This window comes from Rhinolophus sinicus, chromosome 5, assembly GCF_057876585.1.
Source record: "Rhinolophus sinicus isolate RSI-liver-muscle chromosome 5, RSI-T2T, whole genome shotgun sequence".
In the NCBI taxonomy this organism is placed as follows: Eukaryota; Metazoa; Chordata; class Mammalia; order Chiroptera; family Rhinolophidae; genus Rhinolophus; species Rhinolophus sinicus.
In genome coordinates this window covers 6,758,872-6,779,043 of record NC_142505.1, presented here as the reverse complement: position 1 = coordinate 6,779,043, position 20,172 = coordinate 6,758,872, and the positions used below count along the sequence as shown (strand labels likewise).

At 45.9% G+C, this 20,172-nt stretch overlaps 1 protein-coding gene across 2 annotated transcripts in view; it reads right to left on the bottom strand.

Moving 5' to 3' along the window:
• Positions 1 to 19,601, bottom strand: part of USP4 (ubiquitin specific peptidase 4) — a 36,247-nt gene extending 16,646 nt beyond the window's left edge. The window contains exons 1-9 of one of the 2 annotated variants that reach the window (XM_019723865.3): positions 19,441 to 19,601; positions 17,617 to 17,744; positions 14,223 to 14,353; positions 12,903 to 13,029; positions 12,132 to 12,277; positions 11,941 to 12,002; positions 5,548 to 5,688; positions 4,625 to 4,742; positions 1,569 to 1,742 (exon numbers count right to left, since the gene is read on the bottom strand). In XM_019723865.3, coding sequence (XP_019579424.2) covers positions 1,569 to 1,742; positions 4,625 to 4,742; positions 5,548 to 5,688; positions 11,941 to 12,002; positions 12,132 to 12,277; positions 12,903 to 13,029; positions 14,223 to 14,353; positions 17,617 to 17,744; positions 19,441 to 19,541 — 1,128 coding nt within the window. In that variant the 5' untranslated portion in view covers positions 19,542 to 19,601. The remainder of the gene's footprint in view (positions 1 to 1,568; positions 1,743 to 4,624; positions 4,743 to 5,547; positions 5,689 to 11,940; positions 12,003 to 12,131; positions 12,278 to 12,902; positions 13,030 to 14,222; positions 14,354 to 17,616; positions 17,745 to 19,440) is intronic. The other variant, XM_019723866.3, reaches the window with a different exon arrangement.
• Positions 19,602 to 20,172: the final 571 nt, after the last annotated feature.

Here is a 20,172-nt window from a genome sequence, read left to right as displayed (position 1 = left end):
ACAAAGGTATCAGAAGGCATAATATATAAATAAAGAACCAGTGAAGTCAGAGACGAAATTGTTACCAAAAATAGCTTTGCAGAGTCAGCTGGGACAGGAGAGAGCAGCATCTGGCTGAGCAGCCCAATTAATTCCTCGAGGGCCTAAACGGGGACAGCAGTTCTCAGCAGAGGGAGGACGACAGACCTGGGCCCTGGGCCACTGCCCTGAAAGAAGAGCAGCCACACCTCCTATGTACTGACACAAATGCCTCTCCAACTTCCTTCTTCGGTTCAGTCTCCATGAGAACTTCACAAATGGTACCGGCATCAGCTAGAGGACTCCCCCTGTAACTAACAGCCCTCCTAGGCCCGACTAAAGAACCCTGCTTGGCCTTGATCTACACCAGTGAGCCTCAGAGTAAGCTCCCCCACCAGCGGCATCACCACCACCTGCGCACTGAGAAACTCTGGGGATGGGTCCAGCAGCCTGCGTTTCCACAAGCCCTCCCAGAGACCCTGCTAAGTCCAAACGTTAGAGAGCCACTGCTCTACACCTGTGCTGTCCAATACCAAAGCCATTAACCATGCGTGGCTATTTAGATTTAAATTAAAATTAAGTACAATTAAAAATGCAGTTGCTTGTTCACACTAACCACATTTCAAGTGGTTAGTGGCTATCATACCAGATACATATCGTACGTCCATAATTGGGGAAGCCCCACACTACCCCGAATAGCCCTAAATCCTGTCTGCCGATGGTTTACTGACATTTCGGCCCAATGTGTTGCTACCCAATTCTAATCTCTTTATGACTTGGTATGTTCATAGCAATTTACATACATTTCCCAGGAATTAATGTGAAAATGGGGATGAAAAGAATTAGTTTTCAATTTCAGTAAACCATCTAATATTTTAACTTTCTCATTGAGTTAAGGTGCTCTTTTTTTCTTTTTGAATCAAAAATATGCATATCTTTACCTCCCATGGGCTTCATGAAAGCTCCTTGAACCCCAGTGGTGCACGCTAAATATGATTTCTCAGATTTCAAAATATGGAGGCAAGGCACCTCCCCCTCAGCGGGAAAAACATTTAGGGCAATGGAAAGGCTGAGTTGCTCCAAGCGCCCATCTTCTTAGCTGAGGGACCCAAGTAAGAACTGCCCCTTACATCGCCTTCCAAGAATATCAACCCAATTCCTGACTTGGGGAGCCCAACTCAAACCACAGAGGGTATAGGTTCCAGGTTCAGAGAACCCAGGAATACCCTTCACACGATACTGGGAATTAAACTGGATTGCTATGGTCTGGCTTAGGCTGTTGACCACTTAAAAACTGGTACCACAGAAAACCCCATTCTGAGCAACCAGCTTACAAATGACTTCTCAAGTATCTCCAGCCAGAGGTGGGGGCTGAGGTCACTTAAGATGAGTGTGGGCTGAATGGCTCAGGAACAGAAAAGGAAGATCTGATCAGGTGGTGTTTTTTGTCTCAGGTCCCATCTTAACCCCAAAATGCAAGTAAAGGAATGCCTCATTACACCACGAAACCACTCTCCCCGAACAGGAAAAAAGTCTATACATGAACCTACTTTGAACATGCGAGGTGCCACATGAGCATCCCTTCCAGACCACATCTGCTTAATGAGCTCTGCGTAGGCCTCTGCGATTTCCCCTTTCATCCCCAGAGGGTTGTCTCTGTTGATTTCAGCCTCATATTCATCTTTGAGAAAGTAGTCGGTCAGCGGCGCGGTATTGCTCAAGCACTGAAAGAGAACACGATCGGAGCTCACACCCCTTCCGAAAAGCACCAGAGACAGAAGACAAACCACGTTCTAAAGGATGAGGGTCAACGCCAACGAAATGAACTAAGTGCTCAGCAGAGTCTCTGAAAGGCTCCCAGCACTAAGGCCCAGCCTCCCAGAAGCCCACCTCACAGCTAACCTCCCTTGGACACGGCCTTGGAGGAGCTCATACTCACTGGCTAAGAACTGTCTCTGAGGGCAAAAGCTCTGTACCCCCAAGTGCCTGACACCCAACGATTTTCTATTCAATGGAGGACCATTTTAAAGATAATTTCTCTGTTGGGATTGGAACATTCCACTGTTTCATAAGAAGACAAACTATAAACAAGCTGTAGGCAAAATGTTTTACTAAAGCCAAAACAATGTGAGGGGGAGGGAATCAGGATGAGACAGTACAAAAACGATAAATAATATCATTGCACATGTGTACACGAACTTTAACTAGTCAAGTTCAAAAATGAAGGTGGGTACTGAGTTTTACCAAATGCTTTTTCTACATTTATTGAGGTGCTCTATGGTTTTCTCCTGTATTCTGTCATTATGTTAAATGACACTGCTTATTTTTTCAGGAGTCAAACCAACCTTTCTCTCCTGGCACAAACCCTACTTGTGTCACCACTTTTATTTAGATATCATTAAATTTGACTTGCTAAATTTTTACTTTATTTGTGTCTATAGTTAAAAGATACGACAGTCTAAAATTTTCCTTTTTAAAAATTCCTCGTCAGATTTTGGTAGCAGAGTGTGCTGCTTTGTAAAATTATTTGGGGAGCTTGTTCCTTGTTTTCTACTTCCTGAAAGAGTTTATATGACTGGTATCATTTCTCCCTTAAATTTCTGAATACATTTACCAATAAAGCCATCCAGAATAAGAGTTTTCTTCATTACAAGGCTTTAATTACCGAATTAATTTCTTTAACAAATACAGGACTATGCAGATTTTCAACTTCTTCCTGTGTTTTAGTTTGATAAATTATGTTTTTCAAAGCAGCTTGTCTAAAACTTGCCATCTGAATTGTCTAATTTAACGGCATAAAGTTGTTCTACTGTCCTCTAATAATCTTTTCGTGTTTGTAGGACCTATAATGATAGTCCTTTTTCATTGCTGGCTTTAGTCATTCATATTTTCTCTCTTCCTGATCAGTTTCCCTAGGAGCTTATCAATTTTGTTTTGTTTTTTTCAAAGAATTAAATTTGGCTGTCCTGTAAATCTGCTTTGCGTTTCATTAATTTAATTTCCGTTCTTATCTCTATTATTTCCCTCCTTCTATTTCCTTTGGGTTTCACCTGTTCTTTTCCTAGCATCATGAGATAAAAACTTGAATCAGTGTTTAACCTTTCTTTTTTTCCTAATATTTATATCTAGAGCTATAGATGTCCTCATTATTACCATCCTTACTCAACAGTGAGGAACATTGAGACTACAAAGAATTGAGAAAACGTCCCCATGAAAAGCCAAATCTTGTCTCTCTTCTTTAGTACTAGGCTTATTTCCACCTCACCACAGTGGAGAACGATAATTTCCAAACCTAAGAGTTACCTAATTTTTTAACTACTCTTTTTATCTTTTCCCTTAAATTATAACAAACTTCAAAGTTAGATTGTAAGTCTTGTGAGGAAAAAAAAAAGTATGTCTGATTTGCTCACCACTGAGTGTCCATGTATAGTAAAAAATTTGGCTTTGTCCAAAGAGAAGGTCTGGCTTTTGCGCTTGGCTTCTGGAAAGCACTCCGTTGACCCTTGGAATGTTATCCCTGCTAGAGGTATTTCTAATCACCTGAAAGCCTTCAGTCAGACTGAAGAGTCTAATACTGTAATTCAGGTGGGGGCTGACCATACTGGCCTAATCTTAGGGTGAGGGTTTGCCATTCCAGAAAGATCAACAATATGACTAAGGGTGTGGGGGTTTTGTGTCACGTGGTATCAGTCTACCTGGAGACTGAGTTGAACCACCTGGGAAATAATTCATTAATCAATTAATCATGCCAAGTAATGAAGCCCCAAAACTCAGTGAGCAATACTCCAGGCCTGCGGTTACACATCAATGCCAGAAGAGCAGTGCCTCCTGACTGCACAGTGAGAGGACAATGGAAGCTGTGCATGGGACCCCGCGTGGACCCTGCCGTTTGCTCCTTCCCCTGGCTAACTACAATCTGTATCCATCCCCTATAATAAACTATAAGTACGAGTATAAGTTTTCAGTGAGGCTATGAGTCCTCCTAACAAATTATCAAAACTGAGGGTGAACTTGGAGACCCCCAAAATTGCAGTTTACCAGAAGTAAAGACAGTCTTGGGGACATGTCCTCCTAACTGTAGTTGGACCCTAACTCCAGCCCATGTCCATCATACTGTCACATAGTATGTGCCCAATAAACATGGGATGAAGGGGGTTTCAAAGGAAGGATTTTCGGATTTTCTCCAGTCAGGGGCATGAGGTGAGACAGCTTGCACTGGTGAAAAGATGGTCAACATGACCCCAGGCATGATTTAGCTTGGCACTAACTGCTGTGACCTCTCATCCCATCAGAGACCAACCAGGCTGGTACTCCAGTACTTGCTGGGGAGATCATTCCCTAATGTCTACAAAATTCAAACTAGTTTCACTGCAAAACCAAACCTAGAATTGAGTAAGAAGACATTGGGGGCCACAAACACTGACAAAGGCATTCCATACTAACAAGTGGGAGATGCCCTGGCAGGGATCCCTGGAGGACTAACCAAGGGTAGGCAGGGAGCCCGGGGAGCGGATCCTCCCCGCACCTTAGCAGGCCGCAAGCTCTTACCGAAGCCGCAAGGACTGCGAAGAAACAGTGCTACTGGGATGGCAGCTCTCCCCTTTACCTGCAAAGCAGAGTTCATGAAGCAGGTGTTCCCCAGGTTTCCGAGTCCACAGACCCCAGCTTGTACGTGAGACGATGGGGACTCCTGACAACTATATGACGCGGAGAAGCCAGATCCACTGGAAAACACAATCCACATCACAGTGAAAACGAGCACTACACACAGGCCCTCAGGATGCCTTTTGGGGCTACTCCAGGGCCCCTGGCATCCTGTCTGGTAATAAGCACACAACACAAGTTCTCTCTCCTCCCGTCTCCAGCCCTCCAGCCCACCCACTCCCAGCCCGGCCCTAATTTGACATGACAGTAGGTGGTAAGCGCAGCCTACAGGGGAGAGATGCTATTTGAATTCTCCGCTCTCGGGCTTTGGCAAATTTTAATTTTGGATCCCTCCAGAAGGCCAACCACCAGGCGACGTCAGAAGGAACGGTGGTTACCAAAATCAAGAGCCTGTACTGCCGCCACCACCAGGCCACACTCAGCCTTCACTGCCTGAGCGTCCATGCACACCCTCTCACCTCACCTTCCTCTTCCACCCTGTCTGTGCTGTGGCAGGTGCTCCTGAGATGCTTGGAGAAAGGATCACAGCCCTCCACGGGGGAAACAGGCAGGGCTCTCCCACCATGAGAATCATCCCCTCAGAGCTACTCTGACATAAAGCCAGCCCACCCCTTCACAGACAAATGCAGTGACCCCCACGACCACCAGTGACTCAGGCCATGGGGAAAACACCAGCTCGTAGGAAGACAAGCAACAGAAGTCAGAAGTAGGAGGCACACTTCACGGTGGGTATAAATTGGAGGAGGAACAACATGCAGTATGTTCCCATGGGAACCCTAATCCCACAGAGGCTCGGAGCTCTCCAGGGACAGGCTGGGGAAGGAGCAGAGGGAAGGGAAGCAAAGTGAAAGGGCCTGCTCTTACCCCCTGCTGACACCGGAGCTGTGCATCCCAGAGCTGTTAGTGCTATCACCATTTGCAATGGGAGAGGCAGACACTGAGGAATAGGGACTTGCTGATGATTTTGGAGAGGTAGCAAAATTTCTGCTAGGCGCAGTGCTTGATCTGAGAGAGAGAAGCAGAAACAATGCTACTGACTGTTTGCAAAAAGCAAGCCCTATTTAATGCCTTAGGTCTCTTCTCAAGAAATAAATGTTCTCCACGTTCAGTTATTTAAAATAAAGTGCAAAAAGCCAACTTTCATGCTATCTTCAAGATAGATGTTATCTCAGTGCGAGTCCAACAGTGAGTTGGTTTTCCTGGCTTGTTCGTCCACATGCTCACACATGAAGTCTTCAGTGAGATAAACCACGTGGCTGATCTCCAGGACATCCAGTCTGATTTGTACGTCATAAGCTTCCCTCAATTTTAAGAGTTACCAGTGAAAGACATAGAGAAATTGCAGTAAGAGGTGAATGTCCCCAAAAACACTTGACCCAAATTAAACAGCTGACTTTAAGTTCACTGGAACAGGAAAATGGCGATTTGGTTTCTCTGTGCTCTTCAAGGAGAAGTGCTTTTGTTTCCTCCAATTTACCAAATGTGAGTAGCCTGTTTCAAACTCATGTTTTAATATTTTTCACAGCATCTTATTTTTAGATTTATTTCTACTTTAGCATTAATAGATCCCAGGGGTAACTGCCCCAAATCTTAAATTGATGTAAATTTTCTTCTAAAATCTGTGTAAGAACATGTAGAAGGAAAGTGAATCGTTCTGCCCTACTTCAAATCATACAGCTGTGACTGTCCTTCTAGCTTTGGGGTTATCTTTAGAATACAGAAAAGACTAAGATGTGCTACCACAGCACACTGCCCAGCCTCATGGGATCTGATGGCAACCAGGGCTCCTATGAGAAGACAAGCAAAACATGGCAGCAGAAATAAAGAGTGATCCTGTCTGTACCCACACCAGCAGTGGGAGATGTCAGGAAACTCTCCAGGGGCCTAAATGCAACTGAGTTCTGCTCCACACTGAGGTCACAGCAAGGATGGGAAGGGGGCTCCCCAGCCTCTCACCTCCCCATAGGGAAGCGCCCTTCTCTGATCCTGAAGACCATTAGCTTCACAGAGCCTCATGCTGCAAAGGAGTCCAAGAACTCAGGCAGCTCATTGAGACCTGTCAGCGACAAGGGCACAGTCGTCCACCACACAGGTGACCTAAGCACACAGCTTAGGCCTGTCCAATGTGACAGGCAGGTATCCCCAGCCTCCTCTGCCAGCAGGCAAGTCACCACCCAAGGCTGGTCTAGTGTGTGGGACCCAGTTACCTCCGGTGTAGAAATAGATACCACAGGAGAGTGCAGTTCAAACGCTGACATGCAGAACTTCAAGGCATGTGGTCTAACACTCCCCTTAGTAACTGTTCACTGATAACTTATTCTATTCCCTTGAACTTAAAAAGGGCAAAACTCCATATAAGCCATTACACATATCTAAGACCTGTGAATTTCTTAGGCAACATTTCTGGTTGAAATGAAACATATCAAAGAAAAATTTTATTTGACATTTGTTTAAAATGTTCTAGAAAATACTGTCAGTAGTTTTCAGAGTAAATTCAGTCTAAAGGAAACTCAGTGATGAGTACATAAGGATATTTTTAGATGTTTGAAATTTTACATAATACAAAAGTTGGTGTGTTTTTTTTTTAAACTCCACCTTTGACAGACAAATCAAAAGCAAGACCTCTATGCAGAAAAGTGACTTCCATCTAGGAAACGCTTGGGCACTTGTCGTCAGGAAGCTTCAGAGCACATTCTGGGGGGCACTGCAGGCTGGGAAATAGGCATCAGTGGGAAACACCTGCCTGTGAAGTGCACATATTAGGTGAGGCTAGACCTCACTCTCAACTGTGACTGGGTCCCATGCCATATAACCCTGAAAACAGAGGCTACACCTCCAAAAAAAGACTCCCTCTGCTCCTTAAAGACACTCTGGTCAAGCCTCTGGTCCCCAGCACCTTTCTACTGAGATATGTCCTGCTCCTAGGCATGTCAGGTCATTCTCGATTACAATTCACACACGCCCTGAACCCATGCGTGAGGCCCCGTAACACAGCCAGGCCTGCACTGAGTCTTATATTAATTTTATATTAATTTTCAGTCTTATTTTACTATAAGACTCAGTCTTATTTTACTATAAGACTCAGTCTTATTTTACTATAAGACTCAGTCTTATTTTACTATAAGACTCAGTCTTATTTTACTATAAGACTCAGTCTTCTACAATGTAAGACCAGGTCTTATATTAATTTTTGCTCCAAAAGACGCATTAGAGCTGATTGTCCGGCTAGGTCTTATTTTTGGGGAAACACGGTAGGCATACAACCAACAGAAATACATCCCACGTTCACTTAAAGATATGTTCAAAAGATGTTCACGACAACGAACTGCTTGTCATAGTCACAAAGTGGAGCTTACCCACGTGCCCGCCAAAAATAAAACGGATAGATAAATAGTGTATGTGCACAGTGGAATTCTGTGTGGCCGCAACTCTGAGTCTCGTAAACAATGTTGAATGAGAGAAGCCAGACATGAAACATGGCATACTATATGATTCTCTTGATATAAAGCTGAAGAACAGGCAAAACTAATCAGTAGGGCTCAAGGTGATGGCCAAAAGACGCATTAGAGCTGATTGTCCGGCTAGGTCTTATTTTTGGGGAAACACAGTAGGAGCACATCGCTGAGTTGTAGAATATGCAGATAACTCTTCTATTTAGTACTTGTTGCCAAATTTTCTAAAATCCCTGTACCAGTTTTTATGTCCCATCAGCAGGGTCCAACAATTCAGGCTGCTCCACACCTCAACATTGGTACCGTCCAGCTCTTTCCTTAGCCATTCTGGGGTGTGTGTGAAAGTACTGCACTGTGGTTTTAATTTGCCATTCTGGCTGACTGCTGAGGTTGGACTCCAGAGGTACACTCGCTAGCCATCTGGGTAACCTCTTTTGTAAAATGACTGTTTAAACGTTCTTCTGCCCCCTTTTCTAATAAGATAGTCTGACTTTTTCTTATTGACTTAGAGGAGTTTCTTTGCAATTCTGGAGATAAGCAACTTGTTAGACATGTATTGCAGGTATTTTTTCTCCCTCTGTGGCTTGCCTTTTTATTGTTAATTTAAAAGTCATCCACTCTATCCATTCCCTCCTCTATGGTTTGCAGTGCTGGGTCTTGTGTAATAAATCCTTGCTTATTCCAAAGTCACAAAGTCCTTGCTTTTCTGGCCAAAGGACATTTCATTACTTGTGTACTCTCCCTCACACCTCATGGATTTCACACGTGCCCCCAGACTTGAACACTACTTCCAAGAGGTTTTCAAAGAGGAGCTCTGTGTGAAAACCTCCTGAGGTCATCTATGCCAGAGGAAAAAAAACATTTTTTCTTTACATTTAAATAGTTGTTTGGCAGGATACAAAATTCTAGTTTTAAAGTTGTTTTGACACTGAGAAAATATCTCTTAGATTCATTACTGCTGTTGAGAAGTTTATTAATCTGCTTCTTACTCCTTTGTGACTTTTTCTTTCAGAAAGATTTGGAATTTTCTCTACATCTTTGTTGTTAAAGTTCATTCTAATGTGTCTACGTACGGGCTTTCTTTTATCGATCATGTTTGGCATTTTTTTCATTTAAGATCTTTCATTTTATGAGTTCTGAGAAACTCCTGGTCATCATTTCTTCTAACATTTTCTTCCCCCGACCCTGTCATTTCCTCTCTGCCTCTGAGAATCCTATTAAATGGATACTGACATTTCTACTCCCCTCCTCCATAACACTTTTCTATTATCTTCCACCTCTTTATCCCTCCATAATGCCTTCTAGAAAGCTTCCACCTGACCTTCCAACTTGTTCAATCAGTCTTCACCTACATCCATTCTGCCACTCAACCCATCCCCTGAGCTCTGTTCCCAAGTAAGTCTCCTTATTCCTGTTTCGTGTATCCATTTCCTCCTTCTGTTAAGGATATTCACCACACTTATTCCGTTCTCTTACGCGGATGGGAACATGAATTCCGCTCCAACTAGCACAGGCTGCCAATTTTCTTTTATCCGACTATTCTTGTCAGCTTCTCGTTACAGCTCCCAAGAGGTAAGCTCAGACTCCTCCACTTCCCGCACCCCCTCCAATAAGCCTCCTACCTCCCCCAGAGGCAAGGCTGGAATCCAGAGTCTCACAAGGACCAAAGGCCTTCCACCGCATCACCTGTCGGGCCTCACCCCGCTCCGCTCATCATCCCTCCTAGCTCCAGCCACAACCAATTCCTGCAGGTCTTCTACCAGGCCTGCTTCTGCCTCAGAACTTCTGCAGCTGCTGTCACCTACGCCTCATTAAGGACCACTCAGTGCTGATTCCCTCACCTCCTTCATGACCATGTTCAGATGGCACCTCAGTGGGGCCTTCCCAACATTCTGCTTAAATCTGTCCCTTCCCAAAGCCTCGCACTTGATTTTCTTCCCTTTTTTCCACAGTACTTATAACCACTGGACATGTGTGTTGTTCTTATTTATCTATTTCCTGCTCCTTGAGGACAAGAGACTTTTTGTTTACTGCTGTAGCCTCGGCCTCTAGAACAGCGTCTGGCACTACTGAGGGAGCGGGGAGGGGAAGGTGCCTTAGGAAGCTACTGGCTCGCTCACCACTAGACACACTTTACTGGGAGACTCTAACCTTCAGGAAATCTCAGTGAGGCACTGCTCTTTTCCAAAAGCCGTCTCCCTTTACTAGGATCTGTGAGGCCTCAGGGTGTGGAAGGGATGGGGAAAAACAACGCTAGAAGAGAAAAAGGCACAACTAAAACAGTCTCCCTAAGCCAGGCCAGCCAGCCTCTTCTGCTTCAAGCTGTCAATTCAACCTCACAGCCTGGAATCCAACCACCTTCTGTCGCCCCAGGGGTTCTCCCAGTTTTTATGTTATTTTCTCTCGATTCTGTGGCACTTCCAGTTCCAAGAAGGGAGCTAGCACCCTGGGCTAGTATATTTGTCTCCTATTGCTGTTACAAATCACCACAAACTCAGTGGCTTAAATCAACATAAATTGTTATCGCCCAGTTCTGAAGGTCGGAAGTCCAAACTGCTTCTCACTGAGCTAAAATGAAGGTGGGGGCAGAGCTGTGCTCCTTTGTGGGGGCTCCTGGGACTCCTAGAGGCTGCTCACATTCCCTGGCTTGCGGCCCGTGGAGTCCTCTTCACATTCCATCACTGACTCTGCGTCCAGCCTCACGTCTCCTTCTCTGACTCTCCGTCTCCCTCTTTATTGACTGACTGATTGATTTCCCGTTACTTTTGGCATTCAATATATTAGTTTTATCCTTCTTTCATGTATAAGGACCTTGTGATTACAAAGGCAATCCCCAGATAATCCAGGATGATCTCCCCATCTCAAGATCCTTAATCACATCTGCAAAATCCCCTTTGCCACCTAACCTAATGTATTCATAGGTTCTGGGAATTAGGATGCAGATATCTGGGGTGGGGGTAGGGGGCATTATTAAGCCTACCACAGCCATTCTGTCATCTTTTCAGGAACTGGTAACCAGGGTTTCCTAAACTGGAGTCCATGGCTAACCTTCAGCGTGTCTGTAAAACCCTTGAGATTGCTGGCAAAATGTTGTGTCTTCTTGCATGTTTCTTAAGAGAGAGCTTGTAGATTTCATGATTCTCAAAGGAGTTACGAGCCCATCACTACGAAATGGTCACTGTCCACGGCCTGAGGGAAGAGAGCAAAGACCTGCACTGTCCCCTTAACTCCCAGAACACAGACACTACTTCCCCATTTTATACCCTAACAGAAATCCAGCACTTCTTTCTGTCCCCTTCTCAGGACATGCACGATTCCACACGGCACATGAACATCTCCTGAGACAGAAGTGCCATCAGTCCCAGTTTATAGCAGAATAAGCCCCTAGCAAGCAACCGGGCAAAGAGTGGAGCGGGATCCAACTATTGCCTCTACGTCATACAAGAGCCCGTGCCTGAGCTGCCTTCTTTCCCATCAACGCCTCTACCTACAGGTGGAGAAAATAAAAGCCCTTGACAAAAACAAAGCTACCCCTTGACAGATCAGGCCCTTTCTCCTCCTCTTTCTCAACAAGGAGAGGCTCAGCGCCTCCTCCACATACCCTGACAGCTTTCCCTTAGACGGCTGCCAAGCATGCTGCTTACCGAAGGCCAGGGCCTTCAACCAGGATGACAGACTCTGGATATGAAATCAAATTAGGTTTTTTCATGACTGAGAAAATTTCTCTTAGCACAACTAACTGCCTTAGGCAAGTGTCTCTCTTACACCTGTGTGCCCAGCCGCGAGGGAGAAAAAGTTCACTTACTTTGACTGCAGGGTCTGCCTCGGCCACGTGCCATCTTCATTTTGGGGCTCAATTACTAGCACCTGAATGAAAAGAAAAACCATCTGAGGAACGTGAAAACCACCTCACTTCTGACATGCTCAGAACCAGAAGCTCTCTGGCCACACACCGTGGGCAGAGCCACCTGTCAGGCATGGCCTGGGCCATCCTACCTGACCCTGGTACAGCCCAGCGTCCTGGACAGTGTTGTCTAGCTTGCTCAACTGCTCGTAGGTGTTGCTCATGTATTTGTTCCACAGCCGAGTTTCACGCTCCGCAGGTATGTTGAACAGCTTCCGCATCTCCTTCTCGATGGTCGCTGGAAACAGGCAGAAACATCACTGAGGGCGTCCCGCAGAGGGAAGTCTAAGGACAGTTCCGGCAAGCTGAGGCTCACCCTCCTTCCTTGTCAGATGGTCACGGGATGCTTTGGATCAAAAGTTCTGACTGACCTCAGCCCCCTCATGACTCCCAAGGCCGACATCTCCCATGGGCATCCTCTTGCACTTATACGCCCAGAAACTTTCCCTATGCTTCTCCTTCTTTGATGATGTGGGTCCCATTTATAGCACAGGCGCAACTCAGAAAAGTGAGAAAACGTAACGTTGGAGTTAAGCCAGATCTGGGTTCAGGTACTAGCTCTGTCACTTTCCCACTGAGCTCTTTTAGTGAGTTACTTGAAGCTCTCTGACTCCGCATTTCTTCATCTTTATCACTGTATGTCAGACGGGGAGGGAGCATGCCTGGTGTTCTACAGACTGATTCTCAGGCTTGGCTCTTCACAAGAATGCCCTGGGGAGCAGGCTCCCAGGTCAGGGCTGGAAACCACAACCTGAGATTTTCTGATACTAAGACTGAAGAGGGTGCCCCAGCTTCCCTCCTGTCAGCCCCAACACTCTGTACTCTGTCCGCTGGACACCTGGGACCCCAGCGCAGCCACTCACCGATGGTGTCTGCCTTGCTGAAATGGCAACTCAGCACGTTGGTAGGATCACTATTCTCACAGAGCTTTAGTTCCAGCAAATACACCTCCACCTTGCAGTGCTTGACAAACAGGCCATGCTCCACGACCTGGGAACAAGAGGCAGGGCTGACGGGTGACGGAGCAGCACGCCAAGGCAGTCTTGGGAGCAACACAGCTCGTCAGTGTCAAAGGGCAGAATCCTCCTGATAATCAGTTTCCTTCGGTAGTCAGGGTATCAAACGTACAGTTTTTAAAGTCACTGGCACCTGTCCTAGGAGATTAAAAATCTTTTCTCCACTCATTAGGGCCAACCGAGAGCACCATGATGGGACCAAAGCTAGCAGCACCGGCCAACAGGGAAGTCACTGTTCATCTCTACACGGGGGTCGCGATGCCTCCCTTGCATCACGGGAGTTTGTCCAATTAAAGGACTAGAGAATATAGTCAAGTCCTTGGCAGAACACTCACGACATGGGAGCACTATGGGTGGGCAGTGGGGGTGTCTGCAGGTGACTAGCATGCCCCTAAACTTCTGATCCCCAACCCTCTCCAGGGCCCAGCTTTCAAGCTAAAGAAAAAAGAAGGTAGTTCTGGCCCTGAATAGTGACTCTCAGAAGCATGGCCTCAGAACTGCAGCTCCGTTCTCCTCTGCTCTGAAGGGGAACGACACACCAGGCAGAGACAGAAACGTACCCAATTCCTACCTATCAGCAGGCATGCGGGCTCCTATGATTTCCCCTCTGGTCGGACAACAAACACTGGGGGAGTCCGGGTGGCAGTCTTCTCACAAGTCCTGTCTACCAGGGAGGTTAACAATCTGGGTTTCTATCCCAGGGCCTGCCTTCCCTCAACAAGCTATTTCTCTCTGGGCTCTGAACACGTGCCTTTTGAGACACTCAACAGTGTGGCCAAAGACTCTTAGGCACAGGGGAAATCGCAGTATCAGCAAGGCTGTAAGATAAATAAGAAGCAGTACATCACTGCATGTCCACATGACCCCAAGTAAACTTTCTTTCTTAGAGCCTTTCAGAAAGTTCTCTCATGGCACTGCTGGACACATCCCCCAGCCACTGGGCAACTCTGATGTTTGAAGGCCACTCACTGTAACATCCTGGACGAGCAGCCTCACTTACCACCACTCACAACCATAATTCCCTAAAGAGAACCAGAAACAAGGCCTCGGACAGCAACATTCAACCACATAGGTATGTCCAGTACCCCAGGAAACCAACACCCACCATTGCCCACCAGGGAGCAGCTGCAGACACTGCCCAGCAGGTGTGGTAACTCATGTACTCACTTTTCTGACGATGGGCTGCTGGCCTTCGACACAGCCGTACCAGTCTAGTAACTTATTCCAGGCCTCAGTTGGGACCAATACATAGTCCAATTCATCAATTAAATGTTCTTTCAAGGTCTGACTCTCAGGATCTGGAAAAGGAAAACAGCACATAACTCATGCTCTTCTCCCCAGAAATGTTTGTTTTACATGATTCTTAGATGCTGTTCAGAAACCAGAAAAGTATAAGAACAGGACAAAATTACAAAATTCTGTCACTGGCCATAACGCAGCAGGCCTAACTCCTCTGAGTCTTAGCCATGCTTTCTGAGCATTAATGAGGCCCTTGTATTTCTTCTATAACTGGAGGGAGAAGGGACAGTAAAAGAAGAAAACTCCAATTTACATTTCAAAGGGCTTCCAGATTCCATGATTAAAATTGCTAATAATGACTATTTAACATACTATTCTGCATAGTGAAACTGTATTAAAGTCAGAGATTGCCTTCCCCTGAAAGATTTACTGAGAAAGCAAACACACGAGTCACTGAAGTGAAGTCGATTTTAGTCGTTTAGCATGGTTCGTTTTCAACATTCCAAGTCAAAACCCAGCTGGACACCCCCCCTGTGGAGGGAGAACATCTTTAACAGGCTAAACATCCATCTTACACCCACCACGTGACTGGGAGTCAGGAGTGGACACCCACGGTCTGAAACATACTCCTTCAGTGGAGGACTGAGGAACTGCATGGAGGTAAGACTGATCACCTCCCACCAAGGGAGCCTCTCTGCTAAGCACCCATGCCTGCAGTAGCAGAAGCCACTGTTCTCCTGCAGACAAGTGAAGCCATGAAACTGGGAAAGCAAAAAGTCCCCGCAATGGTGCAGCTCATCTGTAACTCAAGGCAGACAGTGGAAAAACCCAAAACAAAAACCATAAGCAGCTTTCACCAGGTGACCGGGCCTTCGCATCACCGCATGCCACCAGGATTTTGCCCTTCGTCACGGTGAGTTTCAGATCTGGTCTACTCGGCTGTTTTCATTTCCAAGGAAAAAGGAAAGGAATTAAATAGCCTTGGAGAATAGGAATACCCAGGTGAGTGATAAGGATGAATGGTAAGCAAAATGTAATAGATTACACACAGTGGAATATTATTCAGCCTTTAAAAGGAAGGAAATCCTGACACGGGCTACAACATGGATGAACACTGAGGACATTATGCTGAGTGAAATAAGCCAGTCACAGAAAGACAAATGTTGTATGATTCTACTTACATGAGGTACTTAGAATAGTCAAAATCATAGAGACAGAAAGTAGAATGGTGGCTGCGAGAGGCTGGGCAGAGCAAAGATACGGAGTTACAATTTAATGGAGACCGAGTTTCAGTTTTGCAAGATGAAAATATCTGGAGGTTGATTGCACACCAATGGGAATATACTTACTACTACTGAACTGTACACTTAAAAATTGTTAAGATGGTAAATTTTATGTTATGTGTCTTTTATCACAATTTAAAAAAAGGGGTGAGTCATTCTTAGTGATAAGCCAACCACTTTCCACAGTAGCTACGGTATGAATATTAACACTGACAGACCACACTTTTTCTGTTCAGCAACAGAAGGAAGATCTAGGAGTTCAAGAGCTTCCCCAAAAAAACTGATACCTAAACGCCAAATTTTTCTCCGATTTTCAAATTAAAGACTCATAAAAGTTACTCACTTATTGTTTTACTTGGGGAGCTACACCTTCAGTTCTCACACTAAACACTATGCAGATCTGGCCACCCATACTGTGCCAAAGGGCAGCCAGAAACCTTTAAAACGGGAAAGGAACCAACAGCTTTCAGCATCAGCAACCTCTCAAGTATGTCAGTTCTCCAGGGCTCTTTCCCTTCGGAGGCTCAGTGACAATTTTCCCCAAACACGTCGTTCTTATGACACTACAGTGCAAATGCAGAAAACTGGAATTATCAATGCAGTTCACTATTTTCATTTAAAATTGGATCAGTCCAAGGACATCACGCTAAAAATCACACGGGATTTAAATGAGGATTTAGTCTGCCAATTTCTTCAACAGAGAAGCAAATAAAGAAGAAAAATGAGAGCACAGCTTGGTCTAGGCAGAGGGATTCCATCTGACATACAGTAGGGGCACAGGTGGGAATGAGAGAGTACTCTATCCCCAACGTCCCACACTTTCAAGAGCACCTTCCAGACCACTCCCATGACCCTAGGTGGAAGGCAGCCAGACTGGGACTGACAAGTAACTGAGAGCCTGGGAACTAAGGGGGTAACCCTCATTCGCCAGATAGGTCATTCCTGTACTGTCAATGTTCCAGGGTTTGAACAGAATGTACTTCTCACTTCCCAAGTACACAGCAAATGTTTCAAGCCAAAGCCATGTGACATCAAATTGGGGGACCACAGGAGGAATGCTTACCCTTAGCTGAAGGTCATGCAAAATGACTTTTGAGGGCCCCTCGAGCTCCAGGATTCTCATCACTACTACTACAAAAAGCCTTAAGATGTCTCTTTTTCAAAGAGAGGACAAAGAGCAAACGTTTTGCAATGATCCCTTGAGGCAACTTCATGGCATAATGTCACCATCTGACCTACTTCAGGAAACATAGCATATGACTGTTGATTGCATCATTTAGACTCCCCTAAAACAAAGTCTGAGCTGAAGTACTACTCATTTTTAAAAGCGCGCAGGTTAGTGTTAGGTACTAGGATCAAGCCTCATGCGTTGTCTGCCGTCCTGCTGCCCTGATTTGGGGCACGGAAGACAGATCACCTCTGTCCTGCTTGCAAGGGAGTCTAAAGCCAGGCAGAACAGACTAGGAAAGGCTGACTGTCATCTCTGTGCATCTACAGGTGCAAGCTAAGCTCAAGTGTGTCATATATCACTTTTTCAATCACTTCTTCCACTGGGAGCTGATTGTGATAACTCTACTGACCCTCTAGCTCTCCTCGTACTATTTCTATGACAAACACAGCCATCACAGAAATGTCTGAAGAATATTGACAGATCTACAATTTGTCCCACTACAAAGGTAACAAAGAAAATTCTGGTTCCCAAATTTCAGATTCCAGATCAATTTCAAAATATCCTATTTCTTTCCATCCCATATACTAATCTAAAATCTCTGGCAGAATTTGCAAAAGGAGAGAGAGAGAGAGAAAGAAATTTAAAATGCTACAAGCATGCTCTTGTTAGAAGTTAGTTTAGGAAAAAGGCAGGTTCACTTCTCCAAGAGTCTGCAAAGACTTCCGCTACAGACATAAGTCAGGGACACCTGCTTCTGTCCCCTCACAGGAGGAAAGTCAAGTTCACAATGTCCATGTTACATATAAATATGACCTGAGGCCACTGCCATGGTTGACATTTCGGTTAGAAAAGGAACAGGATACTGCACCTGAAAAGAGTCCGGAGTTATCTATTGGGCCAGGAAACAGGTTGTGTTCACCCACATTGTACATATCCCAGCTGTCGAAGCCCACATACTTCTTCCACTGTTTGAACCACCGGCTGTCAATAAGATACCTAGAGATAGACAAAAATTTACTGTACCAGAAAAGCTGAGATAGTAAGTTTCTGCAGCTGCTCCCCTAATTTTTTTATGGTCTTACCACTTAGGAAACAAGCAATCCCCACTAAGAAAGATTCTCAAGACAGAAGCAGGGCCAGGCCCCATATGGCACAGAGAGCCAATGGATACTTCTGAAAGTATCCATTAAGTAAAATGATCCTTGAAAAACAAATGAAAGGAAGGAAATGACTGGCTTCAAAATATTTATTTAAAGTAAGTCTTTCTACGGGGAATATCTTGTTTGCTAAGGACCAAGTCACTAATTCCATAATGATCTTTACAGAGGTCCTTCTCCAGGTAGACAATTTGGTTACACTGCTTTGCTTGACAAGAAAAACATTAAACTAATTTTCTTTCGGAAAATGGGATAATAACATCACACACTTCAGTATTCCTTTGAGGACCAAACAAAATGTCAAAAAAAATGTGTGTACATATGTATATATGTGTACATACAGACATACATGTATGTATACACACATGTACATACATACACATGTAATGTGTAAGTACAATTATATTGTCAAAAAGCAAGTTGATCTGGTTGTATTTTTAAAGTATCACTATGCTGTTTGACAATTAAGACAGAAGGAGGAGGGGAAAACCTCCATGGGGAAACAAAGCACAATTATATTGGTGAGTCTTTCAAATTTTATAACCAACAAACCTCAGAGATAGGCAGCTTCCCAGGGGTCACAAGGATCCATAAATCCAAATCTCTAAATGCTCTTTTTCCCTCCAAACCCCTTAAACAATACCCTCTAAACACACTGAGAGTGTGATTTTAGTCTCTCAAGTGTCCTCTGCCCCTGCCCGTCACAGGTTGGCTAGCTCAAGAACACTGTAAAGTCTTATATGAGTTCCTCCTAATCCCAATATCTCTCTTCCCTGCTCATTCCTGTCACTGTAAGTGGCATTATCAACACCACCATGGTTGGGAAGCTCAATCGCATTCTTTGTAATAAAGCCAAGCTCCAGTTTTCTACACCCACACAATAATACCACCCAGGAATCTCTTTACCAGTGGAAGTATTGTCCCTTTCACTAAACAATTTTAAGAAACTTCTTGTCTCAGACTTGTTCTTCTAAATCCCAGTCTTTTCATCTTTTTTTAATCTAGGCTATGAAATGCTGCTGCCACAATTATTTTTGACATTTGCTACCAAAATAACCTGGGGCTCTCAAACATTTGTTCAGCGTCTGACCTTGACATCTGTTCTGCTGTTTACAAGTTACAAAGTATCTACTTCTGATACGCCTCAACCCACTGAAAGGGGAGTATGTAGTGTCAAATACTGCTACCACGGTTACGCCTTTGCCCAAGGTCACACATCGAATCCCCGAAGGCAAAGGGCTCTCCCCATCCTGAAGGTCCCCGTGAGCACCCTTGTCCCCATCCTGCAGCTCTTCCCCCGCCGGGTCCGCCCACTGGGGTTCCGAAAGGGCTGAGACGACGCTCGGCTCCGCCCACGCTTTCCCAGAAGTGATCTCAGGGTCCCTTTCCTTAGGGGCCGGGGTCAGGCCACTCTTCTCAGAGTCACTACATCGCCCCCGCCCGGCCCCTTCCCAGGCCGAGAAAAAGGGGCCTGGCCTGAGCGCCAGAGCCCGGCCTCTGGCCCTGCGCGGCGGAAAGGTGGGCCCGGCGCTCACCACTGCGCCCCTCGTTGGAGCGTGGTCCTCATCAAAGCCCCGAGCTCCGATTTCTGGGTCTCAGCATCCGGTCGTTCACCGCAGCCTCCACCTTCCGCCATCTCGTCCGTAGCCCAGGCTCAGCCGGTCCGGACATCCGCCTCGCGCACAGCGTGTGTGGGCCACGCCCACTCACGCACGCACGTACGTGCGCGCGCCCAAAGCCCCACCTGGCGCAGCGGCCTTGAGCGCCGGCCCGCCTCTGCCTTCTCTCCCCGCCCCCACCCACCGCCCTCTCCCGCGGGTGCGCCGTGAAGCAGGGAGGGGGCCGGAAGAGCAGGCGGGCGCTGGGGAAGGAGCGGCCACTTCCTCCCGCTCGGATGGGTTTCGGGCACTCCTTTCTCTGTCCTGCCCCGCGGTCTCAAGGAGTCAGAATGCAGGACCCACGACCCCTCTGATGGAGGAAGTCACTAAAAGGACGTGATGACCGGTTGACCCGCGAGCTAGACTCGGGTAGTCGGAGGCTCCTCTCCCCCTTCCCCTGTCCTTGGAGTGAGCGTTCTGCTTGGCTCCAAGCGCTAGAAACTGCCCAAGGACGCAGTTTTGAGATAGTAATGTGGTGCTGAGAACTTCTGGAAGGTCTTCTGGAAGGACTGAGTAGTTAAGGCCCCTGTATAACCTTTAAGATTCTGGTGGTCAGGTAGCTCTACTTTTGCGCGCCCAAGACAAGCCCTATGTAAGTTACCTTGCTTA